Source organism: Labrus bergylta, chromosome 1, assembly GCF_963930695.1.
Source record: "Labrus bergylta chromosome 1, fLabBer1.1, whole genome shotgun sequence".
NCBI lineage: Eukaryota > Metazoa > Chordata > Actinopteri > Labriformes > Labridae > Labrus > Labrus bergylta.
The window spans coordinates 37,798,439-37,812,267 of NC_089195.1; the positions used below are offsets into that span (position 1 = coordinate 37,798,439).

The 13,829-nt window shown below is 44.5% G+C and overlaps 2 protein-coding genes across 4 annotated transcripts in view; both read right to left on the minus strand.

Annotated features, from left to right (window-relative positions):
- The window catches only part of ttbk1a (tau tubulin kinase 1a), a 55,890-nt gene extending 51,131 nt beyond the window's left edge, over positions 1-4,759 (minus strand). The window contains 2 exon segments of the mRNA XM_065960823.1: positions 1,941-2,021; positions 3,832-4,759. Coding sequence (XP_065816895.1) covers positions 1,941-1,943 — 3 coding nt within the window. The 5' untranslated portion in view covers positions 1,944-2,021; positions 3,832-4,759.
- A 1,793-nt stretch (positions 4,760-6,552) lies between these two features.
- Positions 6,553-13,829, minus strand: part of tpcn3 (two pore segment channel 3) — a 32,162-nt gene continuing 24,885 nt past the window's right edge. For all 3 annotated transcript variants that reach the window (XM_020659287.3, XM_020659286.3, XM_020659288.3), the window contains 5 exons: positions 11,057-11,273; positions 9,823-9,913; positions 8,483-8,596; positions 8,192-8,304; positions 6,553-7,264 (listed from right to left, as the gene is read on the minus strand). In XM_020659287.3, coding sequence (XP_020514943.1) covers positions 7,131-7,264; positions 8,192-8,304; positions 8,483-8,596; positions 9,823-9,913; positions 11,057-11,273 — 669 coding nt within the window. In that variant the 3' untranslated portion in view covers positions 6,553-7,130. The remainder of the gene's footprint in view (positions 7,265-8,191; positions 8,305-8,482; positions 8,597-9,822; positions 9,914-11,056; positions 11,274-13,829) is intronic.

Genomic DNA, 13,829 nt, shown 5'->3' on the forward strand with positions numbered 1-13,829 from the left:
CTATGAATATCTCTAACACTATGAATATCTCTAACACTGAGTATCTCTAACACTATGAGTATCTCTGACACTATGAATATCTCTCTGACTCTATGAGTACCATCAAGTTTACCAAACATCATTGGTCTTCATTGCATCACAAAAAGATAGATGCTAGTGGAAGCCATATCGTCTACTTTTACTTTTTGGGGAACTTAAAACCTGTTGGTTTCTTATATTGACACAACTTGCCAATAAAGAATATTTCTGAATTGTAGGACTTCCTGACAGTAATTGTCTGTATCAGGAAAACTGTCCTGAGTTGTAACGTGTTGGGGATCAAACATCCTGGGGCTGAGCTTTGCCTGAGAGGAAGACCTCATTGGAACAAAAGTTCAACATGAGATACATAGTTGGAAAACCAAATTCATTGTTCATTTCACTGAGGTAGCAAGTTGTCAAAGGCACTGAGCCTGCCGGTTTAGAGTCCCTGGAAAGATTTAAACGCTCCCTGCAGATAAAATTAGGATTGATTGAGATTTATTCCAAATACAACGGACCAGAGTTCCTGAGCACTGTGTCAGATTATAATTGGAGGATGTGTTGGTCAGTATTTCACTCTGTCTAAAAGCTTCTCGTAAGTTCTCTGAACCTGACTCTGGGTTCGACTCGGTCTCTTTCCATGAACGGTTGTCAGCTCTCTGTCAGTGTGTGTGTAAAATTTCAGAGTGATGCATGTCAGTCCCCAAACCATGCTGTTCTGCATGCAATGCCATGGACCGTCTTCAGTGCATGCAGAGCTCAGGCGGACTGCAGAAATAATGGAGAGTGTCCGCCGTGTTTCCAGTCAGACCAGCTCAGATAGAGGACTGGACGGACTTGGAGGGAGAGGAGGAGCCTTCTCTGCACCTGCAGTGATACATCTCCGCCATACAACAGCATCATCATCAGCTGGGAGTCTCTGTATCACTGCAAATGTAGTGAAACCTGCTGAAGGCCTCAACACACTGCTGAGCCGCCGATCACTGCAGAGGGCGGGACCACCGAGTTCCCCCAATACACTGCAACAAGTATTTTTGTTTTTTGTTAAATATTGAATATCAATAAATATTACCATTAGTCTGGTTCTGATCCAGGTTTCTGTCTGTTCATCATGAGTCTGGTTCTGATCCAGGTTTCTGTCTGTTCTACATGAGTCTGGTTCTGGTCCAGGTTTCTGCCTGTTCATCATGAGTCTGGTTCTGATCCAGGTTTCTGTCTGTTCTACATGAGTCTGGTTCTGATCCAGGTTTCTGCCTGTTCATCATGAGTCTGGTTCTGATCCAGGTTTCTGTCTGTTCATCATGAGTCTGGTTCTGATCCAGGTTTCTGTCTGTTCTACATGAGTCTGGTTCTGATCCAGGTTTCTGCCTGTTCATCATGAGTCTGGTTCTGATCCAGGTTTCTGTCTGTTCATCATGAGTCTGGTTCTGATCCAGGTTTCTGCCTGTTCATCATGAGTCTGGTTCTGATCCAGGTTTCTGTCTGTTCATCATGAGTCTGGTTCTGATCCTTCCTTTATGTCACTTTATTGGATTGTGTAACAACATGCAGAATATAATATTTTAGATCAACATAGAAATGTTGTTTGTTGTTGTTGTTGTTTGTTGTTGTTGTTTGTTGATGTTTTAGTATAATTCAGGTTGAGTAATGAGTCGTGCAGTGTAACTGAAGTCAGAGGAACTCGGTGGTCCAGCAGCGTCTCAGCAGCAGATCAGAGTGAAACATCTCGACAGACACTTTCTCTACCTTCAAACCTCAGACTGCTGCTGCTTCTTCTTCTTCTTCTTCTTCTTCTTCATCATCTACAAATCTACCAATCTGTTACTGGGGGGGGGGGGGGGAGGGGGGGAGGGGTACTCTGCCAGAAGCCGGGTTTGCATCATTCAAGTTTTAATCTGATGAAGTCAGTCAGAGCTCACCATAGTTCTGAGCTCCCGGAAAACCTGACGGCTTACAACAAATCCTGAGCGGGACAAAACCCTTCCTGTTCCTGTGTTAGCCTACAAGCCAAAACAGAGGGCACAGTTAACCAGGAGAAAGAGGAGGACCAGGGACCACTGCAGGCGCCCCACCTGCACACATCACAGGGGGGCAGAGCATGGAGGGACAGGTCGTCATACACCTGGTTAAGTATATCATCAGCAAACCAGATGGGAAGTGTTTGATGTACCTTACATGATGGCACATTCACAAACACAGAACATTTAGACCACATCGGCTGTACAGAGGAAGACCACTATGTGAGGTGTGCTCTGTACTGAGGAAGACCACTATGTGAGGTGTGCTCTGTACTGAGGAAGACCACTATGTGAGGTGTCCTGTAGGGTCCACTATGTGAGGTGTCCTGTAGGGTCCACTATGTGAGGTGTCCTGTAGGGTCCACTATGTGAGGTGTCCTGTAGGGTCCACTATGTGAGGTGTCCTGTAGGGTCCACTATGTGAGGTGTCCTGTAGGGTCCACTATGGTCAGTCTACCAGTTTTCCTTGTAAACGTTGTTTAATCAGAAAATGTTTTTGTTGCAGTACCACAAGTGGCCACAGTGAGCAGCAGCACTTCACAGGAAACATGAATCCATTGGATTTAGAATATAGCAGAAATAAAAGAGAAAACATTTTGAATATTCAGTTTGATGTAAAACCTTAAACATGTCAGAACTATTCTTTAAACTGTGAAACTGGAAAGTTTAGTGCTAACATGCTAAGCTGCCAGAGGCACTAGCCCCTCCCAGTGTGTTGGCACTAGCCCCTCCCAGTGTGTTGGCACTAGCCCCTCCCAGTGTCTTGGCACTAGCCCCTCCCAGTGTGTTGGCACTAGCCCCTCCCAGTGTGTTGGCACTAGCCCCTCCCAGTGTGTTGGCACTAGCCCCTCCCAGTGTGTTGGCACTAGCCCCTCCCAGTGTGTTGGCACTAGCCCCTCCCAGTGTGTTGGCACTAGCCCCTCCCAGTCTGTTGGCACTAGCCCCTCCCAGTGTGTTGGCACTAGCCCCTCCCAGTGTGTTGGCACTAGCCCCTCCCAGTCTGTTGGCACTAGCCCCTCCCAGTGTGTTGGCACTAGCCCCTCCCAGTCTGTTGGCACTAGCCCCTCCCAGTGTGTTGGCACTAGCCCCTCCCAGTGTGTTGGCACTAGTCCCTCCCAGTGTGTTGGCACTAGCCCCTCCCAGTGTCTTGGCACTAGCCCCTCCCAGTGTGTTGGCACTAGCCCCTCCCAGTGTGTTGGCACTAGCCCCTCCCAGTGTGTTGGCACTAGCCCCTCCCAGTGTGTTGGCACTAGCCCCTCCCAGTGTGTTGGCACTAGCCCCTCCCAGTGTGTCTTTTCTCTGTGCTCACACTTTAACTGATGTTTGATTAGAAAAAGAGGAAGTGAAGAATCTGTATATTTAACCTTTGTGACGTCATCACGTTTATATATCTGTCAAAATAATCTCAAATAATTCATCAATGTTTCAGCAGCACACTTCCGCCCCCCCCCCTCCCCCCTCCCCCCCTCTCTGCATCACCCATATTGAATCCTCTCTGCAGTGCACAGTCATGGGTCCTCGGTGCGCATGCGCACCATCGCATCCTGCCGATCAATAAATCTGGCCCGGACTGACCCGGGTTATGAATTAGAGATGATCCGGATCAGTCTGGGTCCTAATGAAGACATTCTGTTCAAAACGCATCACTGCGACACACACACACACACACACACACACACACACACACACACACACACACACACACACACACACACACACACACACACACACACACACACACACACACACACACACACACACACACACACACACACACACACACACACTCTACCTGGCGCACCGTCCGCTCCTTTTCCGCCTTTTGGTTATCTTCATCTGGGATTTTATTCCGGCACAAACCGTCCTGGTCCAGAAAACCCACCGTTCCTGTGAGGGGGGGCCGGGGTTCGGGCCTCACACTCCCGCAGGACTAAACCACCATTAAGTCCTCTAACAGTCCTCTGTACCGAACCCGACCGTGTCCTCCTCCTCCGGTACCAAATGACCGGAACCAACCGAGTCCAGAAAGACGAACAAATCCGATTTGAATCCCCCTCAGAGTCCGCGATGCTGTCCGGGTCCGGGTCCTCCTTCGGGTCTCTGCAGGTAAGGATGCAGGTCTAGATTAGTCCTCCTCCTGCTGAACCGGGTCCAGGGATGTAACCCGGGACAGAACAGATCCAGAGACCCGGTTGAGGCTGGCGGTCTGTGGGTGTCAGGTTCTCCGCTCCTGTTTGTCCGCACTGCAGCTCCGCATCCAGCTGCGTCAAACCCGCGTCATCACGCACAATCACAACATCCGGCCTTCAAAATAAAACGTCATCTGATGCCCAGCAAGGAAGTCGTTTATTTTACTTTGTTCATTTCTGAGAGTTTTTCCTGAGCTGCCAAAACAATCCTGTATTTGTGAACTTCAGATGAGAGTAGAGTCCTGCACACATAAAGGACCCGAGGGGGGAAAGAACCAATTGGACCACAGCTTCTCTCTCTCTATGATAGGACTAAAGATTATTATTGTTATTATTATTATTATTTATTTTAATAAAACATCAGAGATCATATGTTTTAAAACCAAAATATCAAATTAATGGATTTTATTTAAACTATTCAACCTCGTTTATTTTAAAGATGAATATTATCCAAACGTGCAGACGCTTTACAGAAACATCTTTAGTCATATCTGACAGGTGTTCACCAAATTGCAGAAATCTTTGGCAACGTTTCTGTAAAGTTGCAAATGCAATGACCAATCAGGGTTTCTAGCACGTAAGTGTAAAAAAAAGGTAGAACACCTCTGAATATAAAGGATATTTCTGACGATCATAGTAGAAGGTAAAATAATCAACAATGTGAGAAAATTAGATTTTTTAACCTTTTAAAGCACCTTGGTGACAGAAGAATCCACTTTATTAAAGAACGCCAACCTTATAAAACATGGATGCGGTCTTGGTTTCCTGAAGAGGCGGTTTGAACCCTAACAAACAATGATGACCTCGTCTTTGGAAATGTCGACTCTACCGACCTCTTTCTAACTTTTTGTCAATCTAGAAAACAGACAAAGAGCGTTGACCTCTCAGTCAGATCATCAAACTTCTTATTCATCTAATAAATGCAGAACTTTAAGACTTTTCATCTCTAGCACTTTATAAAGGTTTCTTTGCACTGCCTGAATTTCTCTGTACTTGTACAATGACAAATAAAGTTATTCTATTCTATATCAAATTTCCCCCACACCTCTTTTTTTTATTTTTTCAAAAAAATAAACGAGCTATATGGACAAGAACATTTTTATTTGTGCTGTAAAATGTACATTTTAACATAGGGCTCTATGGGGATTAACTCACTTTATGAAACAGCCTCCAGTGGACACTGGGAGAACTTCAGTTTCTTGTCCTTTTGCACTGGCTTTGTTTTCCTGTACAGGTTGGACAGTGGAGGTCACTAAATGACCTGAAATACATTTCTGTTAGGGTTAGGGGGACATTTAAAGAAAATCATGACAATACATCTTATTTATCTGAGGATATTTAATAACCGTATAAACCTGAAACACACCACCATGGAGTCTTCTGACTTCATTCAGTCTTTATTTTGACTGGATGCTTTAATCGAGCCACAGCAGGCTTTCTTTAACACGGTGAGTGTGGCCTCGGAGGCTCTACTGTCACACACACACACACACACACACACACACACACACACACACACAAACAGCTCGTCGCCTACGTTTCGGCTCTTTTCACGCTTTTTGCGGTTGCTTCGTTTCGTTTTCGCGGTTCTGATGTTTGTTTGTTGTTTTCTTACCTGAATGTTGTTTTCCGACCTGAGCCGAGCAGCAGCATCCTCCACTCCCTCTGCTCCATCGCTCCAGCATCAGCACCACACACACACACACACACACACACACACACACACACACACACACACACACACACACACACACACACACACACACACACACACACACACACACACACACACACACACACACACACACACACACACACACACACACACACACACACTCTTCCTCTCTATGTCTCCATCTCAAAGCTGCAGTTCTTGAGCGCCCCCCGCTGGCCGGGAGTCTGTTCAAGCTGTACGACCGAGCCACTCCTAAATCTCTGTGCTTTATTTATTTTTTTATATTTTAATTTTTTTTAATTCTATTTTATTGTAATATCTTCTTATTCTGTATTATTTAAGTTGTTGCTAGTTCTGCTTTATTTCCTTCTTAACTGTTTAGCACCAATACACCAAGTCAAATTCCTTTATGTGTAAACGTACCTGGAAATAAACCCAGATTCTGATTCTGATTTAGTAGTTCAGCAGTTACATCATTATGCTGTGTTAACTCAGTGTTAGGAGATCTAAAGGCAGTAAAACTTCCTACTGTTCTTAATTTACAATGTTTGAAAAACGAACTTGTATACACTGAAAGAGAGCTGGAACCCTTCTTTAATCATTTCTGCTAAAAAAAAATGAAAAGAAAGGAAATCGAGCTAAGCTATGGTTAGTTTTTCAAATGTTTTATTGTTTTCAAAAAACCATAGACTTTCAATGTAAGTGGTCTATTTTTGGAAGGATATGAATTGTGTGTGAAATAACTCTGTCTTGTACATTATTCTCTACGTAGTAGATGTCTATTGTAAAGACAATTTACAGTCGCTTTGACCTTCATTTTAAGACAACCTGAGAGCTCACTGTAGTCTTATTATTCTTTGAAATAAGATCATGGAATGAGACAAATCTCACTCAGGGCTCACTGTGACACAAAACATTCATGTCCTGTCTTTGAGACCAGGAGGTAAGAGTGATTTTAATAGAGCAGATTTACAGCGTTTATATAAACCTGAAACACAGCAGCAGTGTGACATTACAACTCTCAGAGATGACACGTGCAAATAATCTTTATGTGAAAAATACTGATTTTCTGTTTCAACACAGAGCAACTGGACAGAAATATAAAAATATAACACTAGATATGACTGTTGACACACTGCACTGGATTAACATCCGATTTGAGATGAGTATAAAAATGTACATAAAAGATAGAATCTGGTTCCCTTTATATATATTTTACATTAAAGTCTACACAGAGCTGAACGTGGGGTTGGCAAAGTTTCTGTTGTTCTGAGCTTCAGGGTCGTCCGTCTCAGCGAAGTCTTCAGGGTCGAGATCAGCCTCAAACATCCGCTGCAGCAGAGCGTCCACCGTCCGATATCCTTACAGGAAACACAATCACTGATTATCAATACTGAGATCAACAGAGAACAAATTTATAAGTTCATCCATTTAAACATATTCTGAAATCCCAAAAGACTTGGCATTATTGATAATAAAATAATATAGCGCTATGGGTAATGAGGAAGAATTGTGCTGCACTTTTTCTATCTCAGTCCTTTGACACTTAAGATCGCTGTGTTCTGTGTTTGGCTAACATAAAGTTATCTATAAAAAACAATAAATGTTTGAACTCTAACTCAACGGAAGAAAGCAAAACATCCAATTTGATCTGATATGTTTTAGCTTAAAAATACAAAGTGGTGGGGAGTTGGTGGCGCAGTGGTTAGTGTGCGTGCCCCATGTATGGAGGCTGTAGTCCTCAACGCGGGCGGCACAGGTTCAAATCCGGCCTGTGGCTCCTTTCCCGCATGTCATTCCCCACTCTCTCACTCCCTAATTTCCGACTTTGTCCACTGTCCTAGCTCTCAATTAAAAAAAGGCCCAAAAAGCCCAAAAACAAATCTTAAAAAAAAAAAAATACAAAGTGGTGTTCCACAAGGCTCCATATTGGATCCTCTGGGCCTGATCCCTGCTGTTATAGCTGCCCTGAACTAAAAGCCGCAAAAGGACTGTGTTTTTTGCATGTTCTTTGGTGGGAATTGTCTGTTGGACAGAAATCCCACTGTGGAAAGGAATTTCCCCATGGGGACAATAAAGTCTTAAGTCTTACTTTTGATCACGAGTGTTTACTACAAGTTACACACCAATGGATGAATGAATAACGTGTTCTAAGTTATTTTCTTTATCTGACAAAAGATGTAACAATTCTTCCTTGTTTCTTTTCAAAATAAAAGCAACAAAAGTAGTATTTCCTTTTCTCCGTCTTGATTTTCTGATAACCTCCGCCTTCAAGTTCTGTTTCTTACGTCTTGAAGCGATTTTAAACATCAGGGTGGGTTTGGTGTTTGCAGATTGGCCAGTTCCCAGGTCGTTGTCACAGGTTTCCATGGCGTTGACCAAATTATCCTCTAACCTCTCCCTGGCGGCCAAAAACAACAAGGACATGTTTGTGGAGGGGAGTTTATACACTTTGTTAAGCTGGTTCAAAAGCACATCATAGAATTAAGATCAAATTTTTTGAGCTGATGAAAACTGATCTCCGGTGAGCGACCACGGGAGATGTTTGATTCTTCATCAAGGCCCTGGTTAGGACTCACTCTGCCACAGCGAGCTCCAGTTCCTTGATTTTCTTCTCCAGAGAAGTCTGCAGGTCGCTCTTCTCCACCGAGTACTCCACGAAGAATGCCTCCAGGACAAACGCTACAAAGATGCTGGAAGACAAACAGGAAATTATGCTTCACAACTTAATTACCAATCCATCAGCTACCTGAGTCTGAGAAATGAAACCAATGTGGAAGAGCCAAAAACTGCAGTTCCTCAACTGTCCACTAGAGTCTGTCTCTTGCAGTGAGTCAGTCCCCATAGAGCCCCATGTTAAAATGTCTAACTTTACAGCTGCAGTTCCTCCAGTGTCCACTAGAGTCTGTCTCCTGCAGTGAGTCAGTCCCCATAGAGCTCCATGTTAAAATGTCTAACTTTACAGCTGCAGTTCCTCCAGTGTCCACTAGAGTCTGTCTCCTGCAGTGAGTCAGTCCCCATAGAGCTCCATGTTAAAATGTCTAACTTTACAGCTGCAGTTCCTCCAGTGTCCACTAGAGTCTGTCTCCTGCAGTGAGTCAGTCTCCATAGAGCCCCATGTTAAAATGTCTAACTTTACAGCTGCAGTTCCTCCAGTGTCCACTAGAGTCTGTCTCCTGCAGTGAGTCAGTCCCCATAGAGCCCCATGTTAAAATGTCCAACTTTACAGCTGCAGTTCCTCCAGTGTCCACTAGAGTCTGTCTCCTGCAGTGAGTCAGTCTCCATAGAGCCCCATGTTAAAATGTCTAACTTTACAGCTGCAGTTCCTCCAGTGTCCACTAGAGTCTGTCTCCTGCAGTGAGTCAGTCCTCATAGAGCTCCATGTTAAAATGTCCAACTTTACAGCTGCAGTTCCTCCAGTGTCCACTAGAGTCTGTCTCCTGCAGTGAGTCAGTCCTCATAGAGCTCTATGTTAAAATGTCTAACTTTACAGCTGCAGTTCCTCCAGTGTCCACTAGAGTCTGTCTCCTGCAGTGAGTCAGTCCTCATAGAGCTCTATGTTAAAATGTCCAACTTTACAGCTGCAGTTCCTCCAGTGTCCACTAGAGTCTGTCTCCTGCAGTGAGTCAGTCCCCATAAAGCCCCATCTTTAAATATCCAACTTTACAACAGACATTAACATGTTTACAGCCTGGTACCAAAAACATTTTATTATTTTACAGTACCTGAATCTTTTTAAAGCAGGCAAAATGAAAGTTATTTCAAATAAAAGCTTATCAACAGACACAGAAGGTACAACTGAGGGTTTTTACTCTAACGCAAACACCCTGTCCAGTTACAAAGTATAATACAACATTAACAGCAATAGGATATAGCACGCATACATATAAAGTCTCTTAATCAGGACTGTTAGTCTTACTTGATGATGACGATGACGACCATGATGTGAAAGAAGATGAAGAAGATGCGGGCTGACACGTGGGTGACGGTGGTGAAGCCGCTGCTGAGCAGTAAAGACAAGTTAAGGAATCATAGAAACAAAACCATGAATCTGTTGGATGAAAATAATCGTTCATAAATGTTAGAGTATCTGTGAGGAGGATAACCAGACGCAATTCAATCAAACTAGCCAAAGATGGCGGAACCTGTTTCTTTACAACCTTTGCTGGAACATCTTTTACTAAAATTAATTATCTAAAAACTTTATCCATCAAATGTGTAAATCAACCAGACTGAAATGTAGCATTCCTTGAAAGTTTGAGATTACCACCATCTCCCTTTGACTCCACAAGATTAAGATTAAGATTTACTTTTATTGATCCTTGCAAGGGGACACACATGCAGAAACAGGATCCTATGGATATGTACTAATGGAGAGAAGCCAGGGTGACGGAGCGGCCCACAGCGGGCCTCCCTGATGGTGGGGAGGGGGTTTGGTGCCTTGCTCAGGAGGTGTTCTGACACCGCTCCAGCTACCAGACCAACTTCCATATTTAGTCTGCATGGGACTTGAACTGGTGACCCTCTGGTTCCCAACCCAGGTCCCTACAGACTGAGCTACTGCTGCCCAATAAATAAAAACAATTTCAACCAAACTCTTAAAAAGTGGATCTGGAAGAAATTACCAAATTACCTTTAAAGGAAGAATGTATGATGTTTTGATCCAGCAGATGTCGCCCTTGAGCGCCAGCATGAAACCAAAACAACTTTGGCTGCATTGTTGTGTTAGCATGCTATGCTAGCGCTCTTTATTTTGCTTGTAGCTTCACACTGCATGTAAATTTACACAAAATGATTAATCTTTCGTTTTTGTTTTTTGTGTTTATATTTGTTTTTATCTCTGTCCTTTGGTTAAGTTATGACGTGACATTCAAATAATCAGTGAGTACAGTATGTTATTCTTCTTTTCTCTAGTCCCTCAATTAAACAACTTTCATATGCAAAGGAGCTGGCCGGCCGTCTCATCAATATAAAGAGGCTGTAGATACAGCTCAGATATCATCACAGACAACAGGACTCAGTGTCAAACTCATTGTAGACAGTCATGACTCACAGTTATTTTCAGAGGATAGATTTGATTTCTGCTGTATCTAAGAGTGAAAAATCACATATTCTTCCTTTAAGGACCTGCAAGGCATCAAGCTAAAGGATATCATGCCACTGGTTGACCACAGTGAGCTCCACCAGCAGGATGAAGGAGGACACCACGCTGTTGAAGTTGTTCTTGCAGTAGTTGAGATGTGCGAAGGGCGTTCCTTTCAGCAGAGGGTTTCCACAGTATTCACTGGCCGGGTCACTGGTGTCCTCATAATACTTCACCTTCCCTTTGAACAGCTCCATCCCCACCATGGCAAAGATGTAGTACACCACCTGAGGGGGAGGAGCTAGATTCAGTATATGGATGCTAACTCTGCTAACGTGGCTTTACAGTACAGTTAGTCCACCAACTATTGTAATGAAATGTGATGGCGGCCATTGACTCTTTATAAGACGTAGATGTTGATATGTAGACTTCACCCATGATTTTTTTTTTTTTTTTTTTTTTTTTTTTAAAGATTTATTTTGGGCAGTGGATAGAGTCAGAAACCAGAGAGAGAGAGGACAGTGGATAGAGTCAGAAACCAGAGAGAGAGAGGACAGTGGATAGAGTCAGAAACCAGAGAGAGAGAGGACAGTGGATAGAGTCAGAAACCAGAGAGAGAGAGGACAGTGGATAGAGTCAGAAACCAGAGAGAGAGAGGACAGTGGATAGAGTCTGAAACCAGAGAGAGAGGACAGTGGATAGAGTCAGAAACCAGAGAGAGAGAGGACAGTGGATAGAGTCAGAAACCAGAGAGAGAGAGGACAGTGGATAGAGTCAGAAACCAGAGAGAGAGAGGACAGTGGATAGAGTCTGAAACCAGAGAGAGAGAGAGGACAGTGGATAGAGTCGGAAACCAGGGAGAGAGAGGACAGTGGATAGAGTCAGAAACCAGAGAGAGAGAGGACAGTGGATAGAGTCAGAAAACCAGAGAGAGAGAGGACAGTGGATAGAGTCAGAAACCAGAGAGAGAGAGGACAGTGGATAGAGTCTGAAACCAGAGAGAGAGAGAGGACAGTGGATAGAGTCGGAAACCAGGGAGAGAGAGGACAGTGGATAGAGTCAGAAACCAGAGAGAGAGAGGACAGTGGATAGAGTCTGAAACCAGAGAGAGAGAGAGGACAGTGGATAGAGTCGGAAACCAGGGAGAGAGAGGACAGTGGATAGAGTCGGAAACCAGAGAGAGAGAGAGGACAGTGGATAGAGTCTGAAACCAGGGAGAGAGAGGACAGTGGATAGAGTCAGAAACCAGAGAGAGAGGACAGTGGATAGAGTCTGAAACCAGGGAGAGAGAGGACAGTGGATAGAGTCTGAAACCAGAGAGAGAGAGAGGACAGTGGATAGAGTCTGAAACCAGAGAGAGAGAGGACAGTGGATAGAGTCAGAAACCAGAGAGAGAGGACAGTGGATAGAGTCTGAAACCAGGGAGAGAGAGGACAGTGGATAGAGTCTGAAACCAGAGAGAGAGAGGACAGTGGATAGAGTCTGAAACCAGAGAGAGAGAGGACAGTGGATAGAGTCAGAAACCAGAGAGAGAGAGGACAGTGGATAGAGTCTGAAACCAGAGAGAGAGAGAGGACAGTGGATAGAGTCAGAAACCAGAGAGAGAGAGAGGACAGTGGATAGAGTCGGAAACCAGAGAGAGAGAGAGGACAGTGGATAGAGTCAGAAACCAGAGAGAGAGAGAGGACAGTGGATAGAGTCTGAAACCAGAGAGAGAGGACAGTGGATAGAGTCAGAAACCAGAGAGAGAGAGAGGACAGTGGATAGAGTCTGAAACCAGAGAGAGAGAGAGGACAGTGGATAGAGTCAGAAACCAGAGAGAGAGAGAGGACAGTGGATAGAGTCTGAAACCAGAGAGAGAGAGAGAGAGGACAGTGGATAGAGTCTGAAACCAGAGAGAGAGAGGACAGTGGATAGAGTCTGAAACCAGAGAGAGAGAGAGGACAGTGGATAGAGTCAGAAACCAGAGAGAGAGAGAGGACAGTGGATAGAGTCAGAAACCAGAGAGAGAGGACAGTGGATAGAGTCTGAAACCAGAGAGAGAGAGGACAGTGGATAGAGTCGGAAACCAGAGAGAGAGAGAGGACAGTGGATAGAGTCTGAAACCAGAGAGAGAGAGGACAGTGGATAGAGTCAGAAACCAGAGAGAGAGGACAGTGGATAGAGTCAGAAACCAGGGAGAGAGAGAGGACAGTGGATAGAGTCTGAAACCAGAGAGAGAGAGGACAGTGGATAGAGTCAGAAACCAGAGAGAGAGAGGACAGTGGATAGAGTCAGAAACCAGAGAGAGAGAGAGAGAGAGGACAGTGGATAGAGTCAGAAACCAGAGAGAGAGAGAGGACAGTGGATAGAGTCAGAAACCAGAGAGAGAGAGGACAGTGGATAGAGTCTGAAACCAGAGAGAGAGAGGACAGTGGATAGAGTCTGAAACCAGAGAGAGAGAGAGAGAGGACAGTGGATAGAGTCAGAAACCAGAGAGAGAGAGAGGACAGTGGATAGAGTCTGAAACCAGAGAGAGAGAGAGGACAGTGGATAGAGTCTGAAACCAGAGAGAGAGAGAGAGGACAGTGGATAGAGTCTGAAACCAGAGAGAGAGAGAGGGGAATGACATGCGGAAAGGGGCCACGGGTGGAAGTGAACCCGGGCCTACCGCTCGAGACGAGAGTCTCAATACAACCACTGCGCCACCAGCGCGCCCCCACCCATGATTTTCTTAACTACCATTTTGAAGCATTGGGGTCCAACGTTATGGCCGGTTTGGAACCTGAACACATTAGTGTTGTCACAGCAACAAAAATAGAAGACCTTAGCACCCAGTGTTGGGTCATTTCTTGTTTTTAATT